Source organism: Castanea sativa, chromosome 6, assembly GCF_040712315.1.
Source record: "Castanea sativa cultivar Marrone di Chiusa Pesio chromosome 6, ASM4071231v1".
Taxonomy (NCBI): domain Eukaryota; kingdom Viridiplantae; phylum Streptophyta; class Magnoliopsida; order Fagales; family Fagaceae; genus Castanea; species Castanea sativa.
The window spans coordinates 3,386,250-3,411,818 of record NC_134018.1 but is presented as its reverse complement, the minus strand read 5'-3'; the positions used below and the strand labels follow the sequence as shown (position 1 = coordinate 3,411,818).

General features: G+C 35.4%; 3 protein-coding genes and 1 long non-coding RNA gene across 6 annotated transcripts; 2 read left to right on the top strand and 2 right to left on the bottom strand.

The window, feature by feature from the left end:
• Window positions 1–1,187: 1,187 nt before the first annotated feature.
• Window positions 1,188–6,235, bottom strand: LOC142638045 (uncharacterized). 3 transcript variants are annotated; one of them, XM_075812034.1, is made up of 6 exons: window positions 5,865–6,235; window positions 3,076–3,540; window positions 2,665–2,891; window positions 2,331–2,477; window positions 1,902–2,126; window positions 1,188–1,741 (listed from the first exon to the last, which is right to left on the bottom strand). In XM_075812034.1, the coding sequence occupies exons 1-6, from the start codon at window positions 6,123–6,125 to the stop codon at window positions 1,498–1,500; spliced, it is 1,569 nt and encodes a 522-aa protein (XP_075668149.1). In that variant the 5' UTR covers window positions 6,126–6,235; the 3' UTR covers window positions 1,188–1,497. The 3 variants fall into 3 exon arrangements, with proteins under 3 accessions (XP_075668149.1, XP_075668150.1, XP_075668151.1); XM_075812035.1 differs by having other exon boundaries at window positions 3,076–3,569; window positions 5,865–6,004; XM_075812036.1 differs by having other exon boundaries at window positions 3,076–3,563; window positions 5,865–6,004.
• A 2,263-nt stretch (window positions 6,236–8,498) lies between these two features.
• Window positions 8,499–12,085, top strand: LOC142638754 (ABC transporter G family member 26). Its single transcript, XM_075812821.1, is given in 9 exon segments — window positions 8,499–8,705; window positions 8,994–9,283; window positions 9,392–9,547; window positions 9,674–9,857; window positions 9,946–10,224; window positions 10,306–10,590; window positions 10,720–11,004; window positions 11,074–11,181; window positions 11,816–12,085. Coding segments are annotated over 9 exon segments (2,064 nt in total).
• A 5,131-nt stretch (window positions 12,086–17,216) lies between these two features.
• LOC142639047 (uncharacterized) lies at window positions 17,217–19,655 on the top strand. Its single transcript, XM_075813138.1, has one exon. The coding sequence runs from the start codon at window positions 17,228–17,230 to the stop codon at window positions 19,589–19,591; it is 2,364 nt and encodes a 787-aa protein (XP_075669253.1). The 5' UTR covers window positions 17,217–17,227; the 3' UTR covers window positions 19,592–19,655.
• A 3,234-nt stretch (window positions 19,656–22,889) lies between these two features.
• Window positions 22,890–24,245, bottom strand: LOC142638065 (uncharacterized). The gene is made up of 2 exons (XR_012844969.1): window positions 24,068–24,245; window positions 22,890–23,299 (listed from the first exon to the last, which is right to left on the bottom strand). It is a non-coding gene; the product is annotated as an uncharacterized LOC142638065 (long non-coding RNA).
• Between the last annotated feature and the right edge of the window lie 1,324 nt (window positions 24,246–25,569).

The following is a 25,569-nucleotide window of genomic DNA, read 5'->3' as shown; positions in this document are numbered from 1 at the left end:
GTTGTTCACTTTGTGCATGGTAGAGTGGGTCTGATCGCTTTGAACATGTTGTTCGTTTCCAATTTTTTTGAGATATATATAGCATAAAAACTCTCTTTCTTTTGGTTTTTGAGTTTCGTTTGTGGTTTGTTTAGTAGTTCTCTACTTAAATGGCCATGCTACATCACAATCTTTACCTTTATATATTTTGCTGTTCATAAAATTTTCTTTCATTGCACCACCGTGTACTGCCAAGACAGAACGATTTCTAAACCATCTCAGTTGGATCAGTTGATCTGGGCTATATTGTGTGTGTTTGTTTTATTTACATGGGTTTTTGCATGTTTAGCTATTAAGAAAATGCAATAAAATAAAAGTAAATCTTGACGTTGAGGTAGAGTTTTTTAATATTTATCCAAATTTATTATTATTTAGTTGTCATGTAAACTTAACCTATGTCAATTTATAAATTGTTTGTTACGTAAGTATTTTATAATATTATTAATTTTATTTTGGATTTCGTTTCGGTTTGTTTAGTGAAATAAAATGTTTCTGCACCAACCCAGGAGGTTGGTTGAGTTGGTTGGGCTCTCAGTCTCAAGGTGCTTGTACTGGGCTCGATTGGGTGTGCTCCCTAGTTCGAGTCCTGCTACTTGCACTTTGAAAAGAATTGCTTGGGCCGGTGCTTTACCCCTCCGTGAGCCCACTCGATGCGAATAGTGATTAGTCTCTTGTTGAAAACTTTGAGGAAACACTGTAAGAAACAAATAAAAAAATATTTCTGCACCAACCTATTTCAGCATATTATTTCAAGGTGTTTCGGGCTCCTAAAAACACGCGCACACATATATATATATAAGTTTTGAAATTTTGATAATTGATTTTTAGTTGGAGTATTATTTCAATTTTTGAAACTTAGATGCATGTTGCCTATTTTTTATCCCTTAATTTGAGGAACTATCTCCTAACAATTAATAAAATAATTAATTTAATAATTAATGAGAGTAGTTGTTTATTAGGGAAAAAATTGTCCCAAGGAGAGAGAGACTATTATATAAATTTATCAAAATTCTATGAATCTATACAACATGCATATCCTTCCAAATCCAAAAAGACAAACAATAAAAAAAAAAAAAAAGAATAAACAAAAACATGGGGTTCAAGAGTGGAACGAGCTTCAAAACAATTTTTTAGTGTGGCCTTTCGAATGTTGTGAAAAAGCTTATTTTTTATTTATTTATTTATACAAATGAAAGTATTTAGACATTTTCAAAAATCTGACTATTCCTTCAAGTGCATGCAATCTCTCCGTCCCACATACACGCAAAAATCCCATATATATAGTGAGAATACATGTATTCTGTCGCCCTTCCCACTGGATAAATGAATACAATCTGATTGTCTAAAATTTTGTAAAGCTTATATCAAAGTAATAATGTAGTATGTACACTGATAGTTGAAAGAAATACTGGTACTAGAGATAACAGTCACAGATTTAGTTATCACGGAGGCGTCGCTCTAGTTATCACGGAGGCGTCGCTCTAGGTACTCATTTTCCTTCCGTATGGCATCGAGATCAGCTTGTAGTTTGTCTACGTTTAAGCTGCGTGCTGCCATGGCCGCAAGCTTCTTTTCATGTTCAGCCATTTCTCTTCGTACTCTATCAGTGGCAAGGGTTTTCTCTGAGATCTGTTCAAATGTCTCGTGGATGCTAGTGAGCAGTCTATATGCCTGTCGCCCTACTGGGTCTTTCTTAGCTTCCCTGCACATACATAAAATATTCAGCACAGCAAGCAATACATAGTCTTATTGTGTTGGCAATAAAAGTTATCTATTAGCCAGGTAATACAAAAAATATTATGTCAATGACAGCAAGGACACTACACTGTGGTTGTGTGGTTGCAACTGAGAATAATCTATACCTGAATACCATTTCATCAACAACAGCATAGGTTCGATGAAGGCGTTCTTGGATGGAATTACTCTCCAACTGAAGCTCCCTAGTCTCTTTTAAGATCCGCTCTATGTCAGCATCTTGTTTCCTACTGTTTTTTGTGATCTCCTTTATCCGCTGAATATGGGAACCCCTAGATGCCATTTTAGGCTGTCTCTCAAGTTCTGCAGAAAGTTTAGAATGTTCCTCTTCCCTACAGAAGGAGAAGAGTGGCAGCAAAAAAGGCAAAGTAAATTACAGAAGTGAAAAATGATCTTTTGGCAAGGAAGCACAAAGATAAAAGGAAGAGAGAAAGAGAAATAATAACAATCATCTCTTTACACTGCAGAGGAAGCAAGGGCATGTAAAGATCATTTGGTAGCTATATCAATTATTGAATTCTTAGCCAGAATTATACCTCTTTCCAATTTCAGATAAAGTAGACTGCAATTCCAACTCAACTTCTCTCAACTTTTGAAGCTTTTCTTGAGCTTCTGGGTTGGTTGCATACAGAGACTCCTGAAGACCCTTCTTTTTCTCTTCCAAAGACTTTCTGACAGCTTCCCTGTGGAAGATTGTTTGTCAGTTGAGATTGATACTTAGCATCTCTATGCTAGCAAGAGCATTAGCTATCATATTCAAATGTATATTTTGATTATTTAAAGTCCATCATCTGAAAAGAGCACACTTGAAACATGTCTTCGCCAATAAATCAAGGAAGATTTAATGAAGAAAAGGTAGTTTTTTCCTACCACTCCAACTCCAATTCTACAAGATGACGCTTTTTAGCATCTACTTGCTCATTGAGCTGCTCAAGGTAGAAGTCAATAGGATGTTTGTCATCAAGAGCCACTTCTGCTGCTGCCCTTAACAATTCCAATTCTTCTTCAAGTTGCTGTAATCCAGAATTCTTTACCAATGTCTCCTCCATAAGCACTTTTTCATGATTTTGTGTTCTTTCAGTCTCATATCTTCCTATCTAGTTAAAAACAACAAAGAGCAAAAACGTATTTCAGATTCTAAATTCAAGCTTTTGATTGCTTCACCTTTCACATTGTTGTTAGAAACAAGATCAGGTTGATTGCACAGTTTGTTTTCTAATTCCATTTGAACAAATTCATCCAGACAATTGCCCAAATTTACATTAGCTCAAACAAAAGTACCTTTGAAGACTGCTTTCTAAAAGTTCCTTTCTGTTCAAACACCCCAACATCTTCATCATCTCTCCAAGCTGAAGTTTCTTCATTTCCAGATGTATCTCTGACGGCATCCATCACTTCTTCAGTCGAATCCGTCCTGCTTAATACACTAGCAAGTTTGTCCTTGCTGAAATCTCCTGTCCTTGAGCAGAATATATTGTCAACAGCTTTTTTATCCATTTTTTGTGGAATAGGATCACCCTCTTCGGGCATGCTGGCATAGGCATCTTCAGCCTTGGCATTTGAAAACTCTGGCACTTCAGTCTTCAGTTTTAGATCTTTCAATTTGGCTCCAACTTTCTCAAGGCATGGTGGCATATCATTTATATCCTTCACATCAGCAGCTATTCTATCTTCAGATAACTCAGAAAGCCTTTCCACCAGGAATCTGATCAGCTTATACAAGTCCTCTTCAGATGGATACAGGAACTGCCGTAAGCAACACATATAGTCTGTTTCTAAGCATAATTTCAAAAAAAATAAGCAAAAAGATAACCAAAATGAGAATCAAAAGGAACAGAGGCAGCAAAAATAAGCAACAAAAGGGAGGGGAAGGGGGGGGGGGGCGGCGCAGAGGTACACAAAAGAAAGATTCAGTCCCCACTACAGTATTAAAGACCTTGTCTATCAATTGAAATTAGAAGGTGCTGAAGTTCACTGACCAGAAACCCAAGAAAAAAAAAAAAAAGAACAACAATCTGCCTGCAGAAGAAAGGTCCATGGCAATGAACCGTTCATGTGAAAGCTTTTAGAACCATGTCTACCATCTTTAGCTTCTATAATACGGGAGGATTTCATGTACATTAACGAAAACAAGCAGCCATTATGTAAAAAAAGATGCAGGAGCCAACATTGTATAGCTTACTCACAATCTCTAAAGATTCCAGCAAAGTCACGTTAGATCTAAATAAGCTAATCTTAGCTGATTGTTGTTACTAGCATCAAGGCGTCAACACAATTGACTAGTCATTCATACACGGGCTTTAAATCACTAAAAAAAAATGATATCCATATTTAAGAATCTATAATCTTTCAGAAAACATGACATCTGCAAGACAGAAATAACAACCAGTAACTGAAAATTCATGACAAAATAACTATTTCTAACTATGGACTGAAACATTCTGGTAGGTACAAATTGAAGTCTTCCCTTTCCATTACAATCATAAATTCATTCAAAGTAAGCAGATGGGATATAATAGATCAAAAGTACAGACAAATCTATACTCTTCCACAACCAATTAATTTTGTGAACTGCAACACACATCTAGGCCCATAACAAACTAAGTTTTTCATGAGGTACCAAGCTCCGATCTCACAGAAAACCCCTTTCTCTTAGTAAAAAAAAATCCAGGTAATTAACAAGAAATTACACTTTGAACTCCAAAGAGTCAAAACTTTATGAAAATTACACTCCATAAAATCCACATGTAATGCTTCACTATGTCACTTTAAGCCAAAAATAACTGGCTTTAAATTGTCAAACATCTCATTTCCTTAACTTTCTCCTACATATTCTGACCAAGCAAACACCAACCCAAGTTCCAAAACCCAACATTACATCCAAGTAAAAAACAAGGAAAATACTCTCAAACTCCAAAACTTTATGAAATATAGATAATAACTTCATAAACTCCAAATGCCATGGTTCACTATGCCATGTTAAGACTTCAATTTTCCTTTTCTTTCCCCTTCTCAGGAGCCAAAATAAAAAGCTTTCAATAAGCAAACCTATCATTTCCTTCACTTTCTCCTACATTTTCTGACCAAACAAACACCGACCCACGTTTCAAAACCCAACATTACATCCAGAAAAAACACATATTTCTTTAATTGACCTTTTGGAAATGCATGTGTTCAACATAATCCAGATGCTTAATCCAAAATAATCAGATTTATATAATCAAACTTCTCTCCTTTTCTTTAACTTTCTCCTACAATTTCTGACCAACTAAACACTGACCCAAGTTCCAAAACCCAACACTACATCCAAAAGAAACACTCATAATTCATAGACTGACCTTGTGGAAACTCACGTCTCCAACAGAATCTAGAAGTTTAATCCTATAAAATCCACAATTAACAACTTTAAATAATCTCCCCCCTTAACTTTTTCATAAATTTTCTGAACAATTAAACACCAATTGAAGTTTCAAAAACCAATATTACATCAAAAAAAACATTCAAATTTGTTTGACTGACCTTATGGAAACGCATGTCTCTGTCATAACACAGACGCTTAATCCACTTTAATAGTTTAATCCATAATAAACAGCTTTAAATAATCAAACTTAATTTTTTTTTTTTTCTTTTCCTCAAATTTCTCCTACATTTTCACACAAACACGATCCAAGTTCCAAAACCCAACATTACATCCAAAAATGAAAAAGCAGTCATATTCCATAGACTAACCTTGTGGAACATCCTAGATACTCAATCCATGATAACCAGCTTTATATAATCAAACTTTATTTCTCTCCCTAAACATTCTCACAAAATTTTCTGACCAAGCCAAACGCAAAATTAAGTTCCCAAAACACAATATTTCATCCAAAATACATTCATATTTCTCTGACTGACCTTGTGGAATCTCATGTCCCCAATACAACTAAGATTCTTAATCAACCTTAAACCCATATACAATCATCATAACCAGTAAAGCCTTTTCTTTTCCTAACTTTCTGACCAATCAAACACAACCCAAGTTCCAAAAAAACAAAAAACAGCCACACATTGAAATCACAGAGACTTACCTTGTGAAAGCTCATGTCTCCAACAAAACCCAGATTCTTAATCTGGGTGGCCAAGTCCGTACAGATCTTGAACTGGTCAGCCATGGAGTCACTAGGAAGAGAGGTGGGAAACGACGCCGTGGGGTCGAGTAAATTGAGACACTGCGCGCAGGTGGAGACCAAGGTTGTTGGGTTGAGGTCTTTGACAGACGAAACGCCTTGTGGGATCGAAATCCCAAGGCTTTCCAACGAGCTCAACAGTATTTCCTGTGACTCTTCCATTCTTTTTTTTTTTTCTCTTTTGTGCGAATTCTTCGAAGAGTTTTGAGGATTTGTGTGTATTGTTTTTCACTTTTTTTTGGGACTATGGTTTTTGAGTTTACAAAGTGTAATGTTTTGTTTTTGGTTTTTGAGTTTATAGTGTTTAGTACTTTAGTTTAGTCTTGTTTTGTTTGGTCCAAGTGTCGAAGAGACATAGCCGTATAGCTGTCTTTTTGTCAATGTGTAGGATTCTGTATTCTGAAAACGGTGTCGTGTGTGTGAATTTTTTTTTTTAAATATATATATTTTTTTAGAAACATTTTAATATTGTTTTTGATTGAGAATAATGGAAATATTAGGAAGTATTGACCAAATGAATTATAAATATTTTGACATCTTCAGTTTTAAAGGGCCTGCTTTGTGCCTTTTTTGTTTTGTGGCTAAAATACAAAATTCATTCGCTATATTTTCTAGAATTCATTTTAATTTTCTAATTTTGTTTTCGTTCAATTTAGTGTTTTAATTTTCTAGTTTATTAAATTAAAACATTTTCATCAATTTTTCTTAAATGTTGCGGTTATTTGTCCTAATTTTTAATTTTTTTCTTCAAATTTATTAAATTAAAAAAATTCAATTAATGATTAAAAAATATTTTAAAATTTAATAGAAGTTGTCGAAGAAACATTTATTGAATAAACTTGAAACTTAGGAAACTGAAATGAACAAAAACAAGGTTAGATGACTGAAATGAATTATGGTAAAACTTAGAGAATGAATTTTACATCTCAGTTTTTTTTTTTTTTGGCCACATAGTAGATTTATTATTGTGTGTAAAGTAGAATATCTTTTTTCTTTTGATTATTTGATAGTTAGGGTGGGGTAGAGAGATTTGAACCTTGAATGTTGTATTTGAAAACATCAAGAGGTACCTTTTGGTGTAGAATATCTTTTCAAATGAAAGCACAAGATCAATCCTTTAAATGAAGGACTGTTACACAAGATGCTATCTCATATTGGTTATATGCATAAGACATGTGTGCTATATTTGATATATGGGTATAATAGACCAAGTTAAATAATTTTACTTGTTTGACATCACTCCAAAGAGGTTTTGATTTTTGGGGTTAAGGTATTTTCTTAAAAAAATTATTTAAAAAAAAAATCATAACTGTTGACATAGCTTATTGTGATTAGTGTATCTATAAAAGTGTATTAGTTGGTAAATTTATGTGAAAATGTTGTTACTCTAACCACAACTTACCACCTTAGCAACTTGTGAAAAAGTTGTGAACAATTTGATATCTCAAACATTACTTAAAGTCTAGAACATTAATAAAATGATCTTGTGAACATGAACATCCTTTCTTTATGCGTTAAGAAAGGATTGCTACATGTTAAATACACTCACTTTTAGGTGTTATACCTTACCTATAGCTTAGAACTTAATTTTTTTTAATTAAATTCAACCATGTGGTTGCATGGACCAAAGTGCATAATTCAACTATGTGCTATATTGGTCAATGCAAACCAATGATTGAATTTGATTGGAAAAAAAAAAAAAAAAATATAAAATATAACACCTTAAAAATTATGCCTAAATTTTATTCTTGAATTAAAGAAGTTGTCATGAAATTACTATTTATGGAAAACTAGAAGTACACCTATGGAATTAGTTTTAGAAAGAAAAAAAAAAACTTTAAGCCATTTATAGGTGACATTTATTATTATAAAAAAAGAAAAAATTCCAATGTGTCTATCATCATGCTTTGATCTCCGTGTGCCCCTCCCCCAAAAAAAAAATAAAATAATAATAATAATAATAATAATGACCCTAAAGAGCCCCTAACATCCTAAAAACCACTCTAAATCCCAAAAACCAGAACCCTATTAAATTCTATACCTAATAACCCAAAACCTAAAACCCCAATCTTCATACTTAAATAATTTAAGTTGCAATACAATTAAAATAATAAAATTTCCCTTGGGTTAGGAACAAAATGATTTCTTTTTTATAATTGTTACAATAAGAAAAGGGGGATTCCAACATGATTCTCCTCATAAAAAAGACTAGGAATGTTTGTACACATGATAGACCAGATTTAAGCACAACAAGATAGCTTATTCATAGTCAATAGTCATGTTCTTGGCATGTTCTCTAGGCAAGTCATAATGGTTGCATAATGGTTGCAAGAGCATGTGGGAACTAAAACAAAGCCTTTCATAATCCTAAAACTATGCATGGAAAGCATGTGGCCCACCAACCTATACCCTGCCTCCTCAATATTAGGCAAGCTTTTGATTTCTTACAGTTGATTCATTTCATTACAAATTTGATTGAACCCTATTACATAGTTTGAGCTTTTAGCAAGCTAACTGTGGCTGCTGGCCAATAACATGGAAATTAGGAGGGAGGATGAAGTTGAGGACATGTCATTGTCACTTCCAACAATGGGATCTATGCAGATTGCTGGGAGTGCTGGTTTTGGTCACAACATTGAATTCATGGCTCAGGCATACCTTAGAAATAGGTATTCAGAGATTGATATAGAAGATGAGAGTTCTTATACCAACAAAGATCACCCTCTTCCAATATATCTCAAGGTAGTAGTCTGTCTAACCGTCCCAAGTCCTTGATCTAAGCTAAACTCTTATCATGATTCAACTAAATTATTTAAAATTTCATTTGAAAAAACTATTATACTTTAACTAGCTTTCAACAAATAAACTTTCAGCAAAAAGTTACATCCAAAAGTGAAAGTGCCTATTAATATTGAAAACAAAGTTTAACATTGTCAAAATATATCACAAATTTCTAAATGTTCATATTTACACAATCATGTAGTTGCAGTAATAATTGTTACATATTTTGATCTCCCTTTGGTAATGCAGTTTGAAGATGTGGAGTATAAAGTGAGAAATAGCCAAGCTCCCTCCAACAATCCAGTGAAGGCAGTAGTGTCCAAGGTAGCCACACAGCTGAATATGGAGGAAGACAATCACAAGCATATATTGAAGGGGATAACGGGAAGTATTGGCCCTGGAGAAATTCTTGCTCTGATGGGTCCTTCTGGTAGTGGGAAAACAACCTTGTTAAGAGTGATAGGAGGAAGATTACTTGACAATGTTAAAGGAAAAATTACTTATAATGACATCCCATATAATGCAGCTGTCAAGAGGAGGTTAGCCAACTATACAGAAACTTAATCAGTTGCTTTTGACCATACTGTCGAAGGTGTAGGTGATGGTTTTATATTGAACTTTATGTTAAATTTATTTTTGCCTTGCAGGATTGGATTTGTGACACAAGATGATGTGCTCTTCCCACAATTAACAGTCGAAGAAACTTTGATTTTTTCTGCCTTTTTAAGGCTTCCAAGCAACATGAGCCGACAACAAAAATATGCACGAGTAGAGATGATTGTGAAGGAGCTAGGCCTTGAAAGGTATGTATTGGATGGCAGTGTGGCTGGTGGAAGTCTTTATAGATGTATTCAAAGATTCAAGAAGAAAGTTCTTTTTGAACATATCTTTATGACAGTTTCTCTGAATGTTATTTTGTATAATCATAGATGTCGTCACACAAGAATAGGTGGAGGATTTATAAAAGGAATATCAGGAGGAGAAAGAAAAAGGACCAGCATAGGTTATGAAATTCTTGTCGATCCTTCCTTATTATAGCTTGAGGAACCAACTTCAGGCCTTGATTCCACCTCGGCAAATAGACTCCTTGTAATTCTTCAAGTACTTGCAAAGGTACTATAGCTAAATGCAATTTCTATTTGTCATACTCAACTCTTGGAAATTGTTCTAAATTCTAAACATTAAATTTGAGGGTCTATAGGCAGGAAGGACAATAATCACAACTATCCACCAGCCATCAAGCAGAATGTTTCACATGTTTAACAAACTCCTGCTAATATTAGAAGGAAACCCTGTGTATTATGGAGAGGCTAGAGAGTCAATGGATTATTTCGCGTCATTAGGATTCATCCCAGAGATACCAATGAATCCTGCAGAGTTCTTGCTTGATTTAGCAACTAGTCAAGTGAATGGCATAAGTGTCCCAGCAGATTTGTTGACACTTCAAGAATCTCCTGACTATGAGAAGGCTGTAATCAAAGTAAGAATTTGAAACTTTTACATGTCTTCTAAATTCTCTCTTTTTTTTGCCATCTCAACGTCTATTTGTGTATTGCATTAGTTTCTACAAGTCAAATACAAAAATCAACTGGAGCCAAAGGAAAAGGAAGAAAATCACCGAACAACAAAGACACCGGAACATCTTCAAATAGCCATTCAAGTAAAGAAGAATTGGACAATGACTTGGTGGGAGCAATTCATGATACTATCAAAGAGAACATTCAGAGAAAGGTGCAGCGATTATTTTGATAAGCTAAGACTTGTTCAAGCAACTGGAGTTGCAGTCTTGTTAGGCCTTCTATGGTGGAAATCCAACATTGACACAGAGGCTCAACTCAGAGATCAAGTAAGTACTACACCGTCATTTTACACAATTACAAGATTTAGCTGCTTTTCAATCCCACTTTCTTGTTCCTTTGCTACTCCTCTCTTTTAATCCTAATATTCAGACTGACTTTTCATTGCTATATTGCAGGTTGGTTTAATGTTCTACATTTGTATTTTTTGGACATCATCATCAATTTTTGGAGCAGTATATGTGTTTCCATTTGAAAAGATCTATTTGGTAAAAGAAAGGAAAGCAGACATGTATAGATTGAGTGTATACTATGTGTGCAGCACTCTGTGTGACATGGTGGCGCATGTTGTCTATCCTACCTTCTTCATGCTCATTGTGTACTTCATGGCTGGCTTCAGCAGGACTGTTCCTTGCTTCTTCCTGACATTATTTGCTGTACTGTTGGTAGCTATAACAAGCCAGGTAAGCTAGATCAATTCCAAAACTGGATTATCTTGCATTGACAGTCATATTAATTTTTTATGCTTCTAGGGGGCAGGAGAACTATTTGGAGCTGCAGTTATGAGTATTAAAAGGGCTGGCATGGTTGCTTCTTTGATACTTATGTTGTTTCTTCTCACAGGAGGTTACTATGTCCAGGTATACACATCTGTTAACCCACTTTTTATTTTTTGGGAATAAAAAAAGAGATCAATTATGCTAGTTAAGATGAATTACTTGGCTTTCTTCTAAACTGACTTTGCAAATTAAGCAGTGAAATGGAGAATATTCATCTCACATTTAAGATTCTGTTTCTTGTATGTAATGTTTTACATGGTCTAATATCATTTAAAATTTAAAATGACGTAGTAATAGATATACTTACATCTTTAGATTTGTAATGTTTAATCTAATTTATGAAATGGATCCATTTGAAATGAAGAGGATCTTTTTCTGCAACATTAATGGTCCGATAAATAAAGTCTTATTTTCAAGCTTTATGAAGATCTGCATTTCATGTAAATATGATAGTTGCTAATAATTAGAAGCCAACAAAACCTTCTTGTCTTGTTGCCTAAGTTTGTTGATAACAATGGTCAAGACAAGGGTTCAATCAAGAGCTACAATTGGGAACAGAATGACCGTATATATTAACTGATTGCAGCTTTACCAATACTAGTTTGGCTTGTTTTCTTAGAGGCTTTTAAGGCCTACGTTTCACTATTTTGTGTATCAGTGGTGATTGGAGACCCAAATATACATAAAAACTCACAGGATGCTGTTTTAATTGCAGCATATACCGAAATTTATGCGCTGGTTGAAGTATTTGTCATTCATGTACTATGGCTTCAGACTTCTTCTGAAAGTGCAATATTCTGGAGACCAATTATATGAGTGCCAAAGCCAAGGAGGGTGCAGGACCCTTCAGAGTTCGCCTTCATTCGACACAGTGAACCTTAATGGTGGCATGAAAGAAGTATGGATTCTGCTAGCCATGGCAATTGGTTACCGATTGTGTGCTTATTTTTGCCTTCGCAGAAGAATTAATGTATGCAATCTTTGAATGCATGTTTCATTCAGTAAATAAAAAATATATTGCTATGACTTCAGAGATATCTTCAAATTGATTAAATGTTTGTAATATGATATTGACATTTCAATCTCTTGGTTGAGTTTATGCTTTGAAGCTGATCATGCGTGCCTGTGAAACAAATTTAATATTGGTTTCATAACTTTCATTAATTTATTTTTTCTATTCCAACTGGGCGTGGTGTCTTGAACTCATTCTTACTTCAGCATTATTGTCTTTGTTTGCAACTTTTAAATTAACAACAAAAGAAGAAAAAGGAAAATGACATAGGAAAGAACATAGGAAGCTTCTGATTCGGTAAACAGTCCATAATATTGGGTTGGCTAGCCAATCCAATATTTATTTTTATTGACTATTGTTATTGTTATTATTTATTTTTAATGACGGCCAGACTATTATTAGTATAGCCTTGTACATATTTTTATTACAAAATTAGTATAGCCATGCAATTCTTTTATTTTTCTTTTTGCATGGAGAGGGAAATATATTAAAACAACGCGAACTCAGTATACAACAAACCTAGGCATGTTACAACACCAACGGAAATTACAACAACTTGCATAATCAATTCTATTTTATACATAACAAGTTAACAACAACACAAATATATATATATATATATATATATATAACCGAAACCTTTGAAACTCTCACAATTTTTTCACGTCAACACAATATTTAAATAAAATTATTTAAGCAAGTCCAACTTAAACTCAAACTCATCATTATCATTTTTTTGTAATTTTATTTAAATAAAATTACTTTTGTTTAGTCCAAACTTAATAATGAGTGAAATTCTATCTCTTTAACAAGTCCAACTTAAACTCAAAACTCATCATTATTGTAAGTGCACAATTGCACCTAGCCCCAAGAACAGTTATGGGCTCAGGCCCAATGAGCCTTAAACAATACGAATTTGTAGAGTGTGGGTTTGAAACCCAGGTTAGAAGTGTTTGAGGCTTAAATGACAAGCTAAAGATTGTAAATACTTGGAAACAACAAGGAATATTGTAAATCAGCCTCCTCGGACGAAAGCCGGGAGTTGTTCTTATATTATCTCTTTCTTCTCTTTTTATTTTCCTTTTAGATTACAAAACAGTCAGTCCCCCTTTTTAGTTCTAAGTTGCTCCTTAAATACTCTTCTTTTTGATACCTTGTACACGTGTTGCCCCAACTCCCCCTTAGCCTAGATATTTATTTCCTCAGTGCCTTTGAATAGTAACCAGAAGTTTCCCTTCCACTGTTCATGTGTCAATTCCCCATTAATGCGGCCAGGGTGGTAGGTGCAGGGTCTTTAATGTGTAGGTGGCAGCCTTTATCCTTGGCATTTCTCTAACATCAGTGCTTCTAGAACATTCAAGGGTTCACCCCCTTTAACCGATAGTCTTGACTGTGTCATCCCCTAACCTTTACCATGAAGTCCCTGGTTCTCCAGTGTCCATCCGAAGGGAAATTCACCCTCGGCTGGATCCTCGGATCCTCGGCGTATGGGCCGACCCATAGTACTGACAAGTTCTAAATCCAAGAGCAGGTCGGCCTTCCTTAGCATGGCCCAACGGCCCATATTCCCATCAGGGTCTTTTTACTCCCCACAATTATCATTATCATTTTTTAAAAATAAAATTATTTTTGCTTAATTCAAACTTTTCAAAAAGTGAAACTCTATCTCTCTAACAAGTCCAATTTAAGCTCAAATTCAAACGTTAATAATTTATCTTCAAATTTGCAAAGTTAATCATGAATACTATAAAAGTAATGCAAACCCCAATATATATTTTTTTTAAAACCAAATCAAGGTATGAACTCTTCTTATGTTATTTTCTTCTCCTCTAATTTGTTAAAAAAAAAAAATTACTTTATGGGTTTTCATGTAATTTTTAAAAAGTAATTTTCATACCTAAACCTCCAAACTCTCTTTAGCCATTTTTTACAAGATAAAAAAGCTTTCAATAATTCAAATTATTCTTTTGAATATAACCCATCTTTCTCTTATATTTCTCTATTGTTTAGTATATATATTTTGTTTTTTTTTTCCAATAATTTCTAAGCAGTAAATCATCTGATTCTTTAATATTTTTTGGTCTTTCAGAAGTTTTAATATTTGAATTTTTGAGTTATTTGTTTGCAATATCTGGAACTTGACAATTTTTTTGTAAGTCATTGCACGTTCAAGTAATGACTTCTTCATCAAATTGTAATACAAATTGAAGTTATACGAGACCAAATCATGCAACGATGTAGTTTCTTAATCAATTTAAGATTTTATAAAATTATTTTAGTTTACCTCATAAATAGGTAGGTTCCCGTGCATAGTACAGGTTAGCGACTAGTTAAAAAAACAGCAGACACCATCATACATATCATGCACAAAAATTGCCGCAGAGAAGACCATATATTCCCAAAATAGGTAGGTTAAAAGGAAGGAGGGGTGTGTTATAGAAAGATCTTTCTCGTTTGATTTCATGTCATGATTTTAGTTGTTTTTGGTTGAATATAAAATTATGTAAAACGGTTTGTGTGTAACAAGTTTAATTAACCTAATTCGTAAAAGACATGTTATGTCCACAATATTTTCATAATAAATTCTAGGTAGTAAGTTATTACTAGTTGGTAAAAATGTAATTTGAATATGGTGGATCCAAATTATAGCCAATAACAACCTACTACCTAAGATTTGTTATGAAAATATTATAAAAATAACATTTCTCAATTCGAAACAATTTTAGAATCAACATTTGTCTTTTGAGTTAATTTGTCATTGCATCTCAGCCCTTTATAAACACAAACACAAAACTTTCCTATTCAAAAAGTGCAAAATGGAGGCAATCCCAAATTATTTTGAGGAAATAAAGTCGGACTCCAAATATATTCGAAGTCCTAAGATTCACTTGTTTTGAAATAAGATATTTTTTCTTGAAGTATTTTTCCCATTTTTAGGTGTATGTTTGCATTTAAAATGTGGTCAAAATTATAAAATATTTTCCGTTAACTATAAAATCTTTTATAAAAAGTTGTAAAACGATTTATTTTTAGAAACTTTGTAAATCATTTTACAATAATACACGGTAGCTCCCCCTCCCCCTATTTGGTGGCTAGGTCACTAGTCCATTGGGAATCAGTGTAAATGGTTTGGTCCTTGGAAAAGTCGTTTCAGCGGCAGCAATCCATTGGCCAAAGCCGCTTTTTTGGCAACTGGGGATGACAGTTTGGTCGCTAAAAATGTCATTTCGACAATGGTTGCCAGAGCCAACATTATGGTTGTCAGTTTTGGTGGTCTGGTTACCCGACCTCTAAGAACAACTTTGATAGTTAAGCCACTAATTTTAGTGGTTTACTTGAAAATTTTTACCTATTACACCAAATTAACGCCTTGAATATTTTATTGAAATTTTTTTACAACGTTTGAAAACATTTTAATTCAAAACAAACCGGGCGGGCTTCAACCCATATTTTTAATAATATTTTACTACGTTTAAAATATTTTACTTCAAAACAAACTATAAGGTTTCAACTTATGTTAAAATGACACATGTTCTTGTTATGTAAAATGAGTCCCTTCAACCTACAAGTAACTGAAAAATTATTTTTTTTTGATACAAAATAGAATTTCTATTCTAGTCTAATCTAAGTGTATATGTGTATAAAACTCCTTCCTAGAGACTTGAACTCTGGCCCTTTCCACCCATACCTCTACAAACATTTATACTTATAGAGTGACCACCACACCAAAGAAGAGCCGTGGTAATTGAAAAATTATTGAATAGTATGAGAGTATAGAGATCTTCTCTCTCTCTCTCTCTCTCTCTCTCGTAGATCTACCTCTACGGGAGAGGGGAAAAATATGCCCTGGAAGTACCTACTCTGAAAGTACCTTATAACTAGTTAAGATGTGGAGCTAATCATTGTCCATTTGGAACCGAACTTTGTCTATTTTAAGTAACTGGCGGTCAATCGTGCATCTCAGCCTCTGGCCTTTAGAGCAACCACATCAGTTCAGTTAAAATCATCTAAAACACAAAAAATTACTAATTTTACACATTTTGGGCACACATCAATGGGTGTAAAAGCATGCAAAATTGTGCAAACCCAACCTGAGCTACAGTAACCGTGTATATTTACACGGTTACTGTAGCTCGTTTATAGATTATTTTATTAATTTCCATTCGCTCGTTTTTTCTCTCTCTTCTCTGTGCTCAAAAACAGTTAACTGCTAATCTTCTTCTTTTTCCTCAGATACACACAAACACACCCACACACAAACCCATCCACACAGACAAATCAACACAACACAGAGATACACTTGCTCAAAAAAAGAAAAGAAAAAGAGATACACAAACAAGATCGGTGCTTGGATCGGAGCACGGAGCTCGGATCGGAGCTTAGAGGTTTGTGGAACAGAGCGGATCGGAGCTCGGAGCTTGGATCGGAGCGTGGAGGTTATGGAACGGAGCGGATCGGAGCTTGGAGGTTGTGGAACGGACGGATCGGAGCTTGAAGGTTGTGGAACGGTGCGGATCGGAGCTTGGTGGTTGTGGAACGGAGTGGATCAAAGCTTGGAGGTTGTGGAACGGACGGATCGGAGCTTGAAGGTTGTGGAACGGTGCAGATCGGAGCTCGGAGCTATGGAGTTTTTCAGGGGAGAGGGAGCTCGGAGCTATGGAGTTTTTCAGGGGAGAGGGTGCTCGAAGCTATGAAAAACGGAATGGGAGAGTTGTTTCGAAGGGAGAGTTTTTCAGGGAGAGGGAGAGTTGATTTAGAGAGTGGGTATAGAGAGAGAGAGCAAACACAGAAATGGGTAGAGAGAGAGAGAGAGAGAAAGCGAAAGAGAAATGAAGAGAAGAAATGAAGAGAGAGAGAGAAATTAATCAGAAATGAAAGAGTGGCGCGCGTACAGATAGTTAAGGGAGAAATAATTTAAAAAAGTGAGGAAATTATTATTTAATTAATAGAAGTAGTAAAATAGATGAACTGATGTGGATTATTTGTAAAAATAAATGTGTAAAATTTTAATAGAAAACTTTTTGTGTAAAATAGACGAAATTTTTACGCAAGCTAACGTAGATGCTCTTATAAAATACAAACACCCAATGCTAAACCTGAAACACATACAGCAAAATGGAGCCAGTTCCATACACAGACCCAAGCTCCAACAACTCAACTTTATCATCATCATCACCAATCCCACCATGGGATGACATGTTCCGATGCGGCTCATTCCGCAAACCCTCCCTACCACCACCACTACTACTACCACCACCACCACCACCACCATGGCAGGACATGTTCGAATCTAACTCCTTCCGCAAACCCTCCCTATCATCACCAACTTCAGAACCAACACCACCATCATGGCAAGACATGTTCCGATCTGCCTCATTCCGCAAACCATCCCTACCACCACCACTACTACTACTACCACCACCACCATGGGAAGACATGTTAGAATCCACCTCCTTCCGCAAACCCTCTCCATCACCACCACCACCACCACCACCACCATCATCACCCTCGCCACCTTCACCACCACCATGGAAAGAAATGTTTCGATCCGCCTCATTTCGTAAGCCCTCCCTACCACCACTACTACAACTACCATCACCACCTCGAGCATCACCATCACCCTCCCTACCACCACCACCATTACCATCACCTTCCCTACCACTACCTCCAACACCATCGCCATCACACTCCACACCACCATCACTACCCTCCCCTGACGCGCCACCACCAGAACCAGACGCAGATCACTCTCTCTCAAGCGACCCACAAGTCCGTCTCGCTCTTTACATCGCTATGGCCCACGCAGGTCTCGTTTTCACCATCTTCATCCTCTACTACGCCTCAGAGCTCCTGGACGAATACCTCCGGCCAATCCAATGGGCCATTCTCTGCTCTATCCCTCTCAGAGGCATTCAACAAACACTCGTCTCGTTTTGGTCTGAGCCTCTCCATTCCGGCCTCTTAGAAACCTTTCTGGCTGTCCCAGTTGCAGTTTTCGAGGTTTTCTTTCATACCGTGATTGAAATTCGCCAACTTTGCTTAGGGTTCGTTCTCAAAAAGCAAAAAACAGAGCCCCCAAGACGGTTCCAAAGTGGGTTTTCCAAGCTTTTGCGGTGGCTCTTTTCGTTTGGTATGTTTGTCATAGCTTATGAGCGGTTTGGGGCAATTGGGTCTCTGGGTTTGATTGGATTAGGCCTAGTTTTCAGCTCAAAGACTGTAGATTCAACAATGTCAGCCATGTCGTCGTTTCGGAGCAATAGCTTTAGACGTAGAGCTATTGGTGCGTTTTTCACTGGTGGGATTTTGAAGAGGTTGAAAACCATAGTGGCGGTTGCTCTGATTGTTGGTATGGCTGTTGGGTTTTTAGCGGGTGTCATCTTCTTTTCTTATAAGATTGGTGTGGAATGTAAAGATGCTGTGATTTCTTTGAAATCACTCGTGGAGGAGAGCAATTATGCTGAGAAGTTAGGTCTGAAGAAGTGGGTGGATGAGAATGATGTGGCTGGAATGGTGGATAGGTACACTACAAAGTGTTATGAGACTGTGTTGGATCACATTGACAGTTTAGCAAAGCAGTATAATATGACTGAGCTTGTCACTGGGATCAAGTATTTTGTGATAGAGACACCGGTTAATAATTCTGTGAATTTGAATTCAACGTCTTTGGTTGAGTCTTCGCCTAATACTGAGAGATCTTTGAACCCGAAGAATAGGGATTGGGGGATGATATATACAGAATTGGAAGATACGTTAAGGGAATTGATAATTGCTAGGGAGGACTTAGTTGAGAAGGCTAAATGGTTTGCTGTTAAAGCAGTGGATGTGTCACAAAGTATGTTTGCTAGTAGTAGGATTGTGTTAGTGAGTGCTGTAAAGTTTGTGTTTTCTATTGGGAATTCGATTTTGTCTGGAGCCGCAGAGGTTTTCAATTTTGTGTCTCAGTCAATTTTGTTCTTTTGGGTGTTGTATTATCTGATCACTTCGGAGTCCGGTGGGGTGACTGAACAAGTAATGTGTATGATTCCAATGCCGAATTCAGCAAGGGTTAGATGCGTTGAGGTTCTTGATAAGGCGATTTCGGGTGTTCTTTTGGCTATTGCTGAGATTGCATTCTTTCAAGGATGTCTCACTTGGCTTTTATTTAGACTGTACCAGATACATTTCTTGTACATGTCGACTTTGCTTGCATTAGTCAGCCCTCTATTTCCACTCTTTCCAGCTTGGTCTGCCACAGTTTTAGCAGCTTTGGAACTGTTTATGGAAGGCAGATATATATCAGCTGCTAGCATGTCCGTTATTCATCTTGTGCTCTTGGATTATGGTGCATCAGAAATTCAGGAGGATATACCTGGTCATACTGCCTATCTTACAGGGCTTAGCATCATTGGTGTAATGACATTGTTCCCTTCTGCAACAATAATTGTTGTTATAGCAGAAATTCTATTACCAAATTGTTGTGGGAAACTCCTAGGATACTAATAGTACTCCCACAAGAGATTGATTGTAAAAATATACTGTGCTATAGAAAGAAAGATCTCAAAAATAATAATAGCAATAGTAGGAGCGAAGATAACTTGGAATGATACTAAACACAAACACACACAAAAGAGAACACTAAAGATTTACATGATTGGCTTTTATCTTACGTCCATAGGTAACAAGAAGGAGAAATTTATGTTGCACATAGTGTGTTACACACTTGTGTTTTAAAAATGAAAACATGAGATAAAGTCGTTTTCAGTTAATAAAAACGCACACTAAATGTAATAAATAACGCCCTTTTACTAAAAAAATTACAAAATACAAAATTTGTATAGAGTTATTCTCACAAGAATACACCCAAATAGCTCTCTATCACAGCTACAAGAATCAAAACAAATATTGCCGTGCATGTGTCGGCAAGCATGCAAGAAAGTCATGCTTTTGATTGCTAAGCTTGATATTTCAAGCCACCCATTATATTTAGCGTGATACATGAATCACGCTTGTGTTTACAATGCATTGAAAAGAAGGCATCCAACCAATGCTTGAGAAAATTCAAGCCAATCTTCTGACAATGATAACAAAACAGTAGATACAATTTTAGATTAAAGTATTGTTTAATCTCATTCATGAAATAGACCCGTTTGAAATGGAGAGATTCTTTTTTGCAACAACAATAATGGTCTGGTTATATAAAGTCCCACTTTCAAGTTTTATGAAGATTAATAATCGTTGCGACTAATCAGATGTCTTCAAATGTTTGTGCTATAATCTTGACCTTCCAATATCTTAGTTGACTTTAGGCTCTTTCGCTGAGCATGCCAGTGAATCAAATTTTCTCCTCTAATCGGCTACGGTGTTTTGAGGTCATTTCTTTACTTCAGTGTCATTGACTAGCCTGCAACTACTTTTTATTTAACACCAAAAGAAAGGGACATAGGAAGTTTCTGATTTAGTAAACAGTCAAATATTATTAGTATATCCTTATATTTCTCTGTTGTTTAATGAGAGTTATCTCATTCATGACAAAAAGAAAAGAAAAGAAAACATATATCTGCCATGTCCAGCTCCAGCCTGTACGTGACATTTGCAGATATAAGGGCAGGAGTTTTTTTTTTTTTGGAAACTTCAAAGCTATTTGGGATCACTCTTAATTAAGGATACGGATCCTCTCCATTTCTCTTTGAAATGGAGAGTATGCATTTCATGGACAGGATCTCTTTGAAATAAATCAACGATCTAAGAAATGCCACGTCAATTAAAATACAAATACCTAACTCAACAACGCAACTGTGGTTAACCATACAGTTTACTCAGCAAACCCATTTTTTCTAAAAATTTCAAAATCTCTCTCTTCTCCAACTCATCTCTAAGCTTCACTCTCTCTCTTAACCCTGCTATTTCCTCTGCCACCATGACCCCTCATGCCTAGCTACCGTTATCGCGTGGGCCAAGTCTCACACTAGTCCAGCATCGTCGGACTGCTCCGTCGGCGCAGAAATTGCCTAGTAAGTTTTCCCTCTCTATGAGTTTTTTACTAAAAAGCTTTGTTGGTTGCTGGAAAAACAATGGAAAAAAAAAAAAAAAACTATGATACTGCTATATATATATATATATTTTTTTTTTTTTAATGGTGCTGAATTTGGTTTCTTTTTTGTGTGGTTTTATTAGTTGTTGGTTTGAGCTTCGGGATTAAAATTTGTCAGAATGCTCTGCCTTGGAATGAATAATTTTGGCTCTACTTGGCCTAATTTCAAACTCTTGCTGCTCATTATCATGACAAATCTTTCATCATCAAAATCTCATTTCCTTTTATCATTTTAGCTTGTAAGCTGAGTTAAACCTTTGCTTTCATTGACAAAATATGGTTGATTTGATGCAAAAGGTGCTTCTTTGAATTTCTGTCTAATTCCTGGCTGAACCACTTGAATTCTATGCAGTAACAATTCTTTTAAGTTTTACTTACCTTGTAGAAATTTCTGTCCTCAATAGTACTTGTGTATCAGTCGTATTTTGCAGAATTCTCAACTAAATTTGTATCATAACATTTTTTGCTGCTTGGCATCATATTTCTACATTGCACCATATGCCCAATGTATCATAGCTAGCTAGTGCTAGACTTTTTAATTAACATATTACCTATTCTTAGAATTAGATCTTGAACTGCTTTTGTTTTTTGGTAAGCATAATATTAAATCAAATATCCATTTCAGTTGATCTTGTAATGTTTGTATGCATCACATTATTAAATGGGCTTTTGAGTTGATAGGTCAAAATGCTTGTGTGAAGGGGGTTTGAAACATTGAACATTTGGCTTGCTGCATATAAAAGCAGAAACATGTGTCATCTAAATTTTTATTATTAAATGGCCTTTTTCATTTTGTAAGTTTCAATAAATACTATAATTTTAAAAACTTTTATTGGACTCAAGGCTCAGGCTTGATGCAATGTGCATGTAGGAACAAGCCTTTTTGAACTCATGTTCTTTTTACACAAAAGTGTTTGGAATTTTGCTTAGCTTCTTACCCAATTCCCTTTCAAATAGAAGGTATGTTTAATAGAAGATAATGCTTATGTTCTTATGTTAGTTCAGTTTCATGACTAAGTATATGGACCACTTGAAGTTTGTCAGTGTATTTGCTAAACAAATGTAGAGCTTTTGACTTTATGGTATGGATTTTTGAGAAATTTTTCTTTGTGGATTTTTTCCCCTTCTGATGTACATAATGCATTTGATTTTTCTTTTTGTAGAAAATGAGTTGGCGCAGCCTAACCTTGGAAAAGGTCTAAAGAGGGGTACAAGTGTTCAAGAAATCAAGTGCAAGCTTTATGCGAAGTTCCATGCACTAATTTTTGCCTATTTGTTTTGAAGAAAAGGTTTTGAAGTATCCCATGACTGATTGAAAAAAAATGTATCTTGAAGTTAGTAATGCAAAATTCGCTAAGTTTCAGTTTAACTAAAGATTGAGATTTGATGTATTCTAGCTTGTAGGGCAACTTTGACGATTATTTGCAAAGTTTGTAGCAAATTTTTGGTATTTTTTGTAATTGGCTTAGAAGATACTTAAAGATGTTGGTTTTGTGTGTACATGTTTGAGTATTTTTTTAGTTGAACAGTGATCATATATGTGATATATTATTAACATTATGAAAATATGTTTAATGAATTTCTATTTTCTATGTAATTTCTTAGTTGTATCGTTTGAGGATGGCTGGGCCATTTTTAACTCTATATTTCGGCAAATTTTTCATTTCTCCGCAAGGGTAATTCCATATCTTGTAGAGTAATAGTATAAAAAATAGAAACATAGACATATATAACAAGAGTTCTATTGAAATATACACTTGATTACAAAGGTCATAATATAATGATAATTCTGCACTTGGTGTGTCTCCTACTTCTTGACTACACATTCCCGCCATGGTTTGCAATTTTCAGTCACAGACTCACAGCTTGATCACTTTGACTTGTCTCATGATATTCAACTTGCCCCACCCTGCCCTGGTAGGATGTCTCTTCATTATATAAGTCCTTTTGTTATCAAAACTCTAGAATCTGAAGTTTCACGACACATGAAATGCAGTCCCCTAGAATACCTGACACTTTGACAGTCTTTCCCCTCAAGTAATTGATGATTCAAAATAACGCAGGAAGTATATCAAGGATTGATGAAACCTACAAGCAATATCCAAAAAATGCCAATCCTGCATATTATAAACTTCCCCATTATTTCCAACTGGTTGAACTATAATAATTAAGTAAAACAAAGAGATTGTATTTTGATGATTGCTCACAAACCAATACCATGTTTTAAGGGGGTAAAAGAAAGAAAATAGTTAACAACAAATCGAAAGTCAAATTGAACATTCACAGTATCTTACATTTGAGTCTATGCATCCTCAAGCCAATATAATTGACCTTATAACTGACAACGCTCTAAGCTTGTAAGGTGGATTAGTGCATTCATGTCTAGGTGCTTAAAAAATCACTCATGCCTTTCTTTTATATGGTCATTTTCACGTCTTTTTTCTTAACTTATGAAAAGCATATGGAGTATTTTGCAATAATTATTTTTTCACTCATCCTTTATCTTAAACTAGCTTTGCTTCTGCTGTTTATTCTCAAAAAAAAAAAAAAGAAGCTTTGCTTATGGTTTTCCTTTTTGTGTTTCTTATCCTAGTCTCAAGAAACTTGGGCATGGTATCAAAAATATAAACCATAAATCCCATTGCTTTAAGAACAAATTCAGATAAAAAAATCCATAAATCCCCCAAAAATCTGAAACACCCCCACCAAGCTTAAAAAAAAAAAAAAAAAACACACACACACACAACAAGAAACCATTCTATCAAAAAAAAAATTCAGCACCAACAAATAAATCAAAAAATAGCAGTATCATAGTTTATTTTCCCTTCGATTTTCCAGCAACCAAACAGAGCTTATCAATAAAAAAATCAGAGAGAGAAACTTACTGGGCAGTGGCTGTTCCAGCAGAGCAGTTTGATGATGCTGGGCTATGAGATTTGGCCCTCGTGACAAAGGTGGTTTGGAACGAGGGTCATGGTTGCAGCGGCAATGGCAGGGTTGAGAAAGAGTGGAGCTTGGAGATGGGTTGGAGAAGAGAGAGATTTAGAAAAAAAATTGTTTAGGTCAGGTGGGTTTACTGAGTAGAGGTTAACCATAGTTGAGTTGGAGCATTTTAGGTTTTAATTGACGTGGCACTTTTTAGACCGTTGTTTTATTTTAAAGAGATCCTGTCCATGAAATGGAGAGGATCCGGATCCCTTAATTAGGGGTGGCAAGAATGAATATGACCCGTGAACTCGACATGACACAACACGATATGAAATTAATAAGTTATGAGTTAAGGCTTAACGGGTTCGTGTCATATATAAGTTGACACGGCTGACATGTTTAATAAATGGGTTGGATTAATGTTGAACACATAGAACCCGTTTGACTTGTTTAACCCGTTTAATTAAATAATATTTTACCAATATACTCTACAAACTCTAGGCATATAAACTTATTAGTTGTTATGGTTTATTTTATTTGACATATTGTGATTGATTATTTGTGATCATTGTTATTGATTCCATTCTCTTCCGGCCGGTACGGTTTGAATATTTCGTACCGGCATAAAAATTGGTACCGTAATACCCCTCATTCCACCTCGTATCAAATTTCGGCCTACTTAGGGTGTTCCGGCCAATGTTGGCCAAAGTACATATTTCGACCGGTACCAGATTTTGGCTTAAAAAAAAAACTTACCTCCTCCTTGTTTTCATTTTTTTTTCCTTCTTCTTCTTGTTTTTTTCTTCATCTTCTTGTGGCTTTCAAACCCATCTTCTTCTCTCTTTTTTTTCTTCTAGTGGGTTTCGGTCCTACCAATCTCCTTTTCATTTTTTATTTGTGTGATGTATAGGTAAATGGTAATGTATTTTGATCGTTTGTCAGCCTCCTTTACTCTTCCTTTAAATTAGGAATGACAATGGGTCGGGTTTTTTGATACCCAGACCTGACCCGTGAGCCCTCCCCTTTTACCCAGACTCGGCTCGTTTAATAAACGAGTCTTTTTCTTTAGCCCCAAACTCGTCCCTTCGAGTCTCTGCGGGCCCTGCCCAGCCACTTCTAGCCTAATCCGTGGCCCAATCTGACCCAATCTTATTAATTAAAAAAAAAAACACAAGCACAAGCACAAACACAAACACAAACAGCAACAATAACACAAATACAAATCAATCAACATTGTTATTAGTCTTGCTGAAATGAGATTTTTAGACGATAAATAATAAATAAACACAAAAAATAGAAGAAACAAAACTCCATTTATGGACCGATTCTTACATGAATCCTCAAATATCAAATACCCAAAAAAATAACTACTGAGAGGAAATGAACCCAAAAAAAATGAACCAAAAAAAAAAATGAAGAACTCAGATAGTAGCTTCATCAGTGGTGGTTTCAGCAATCT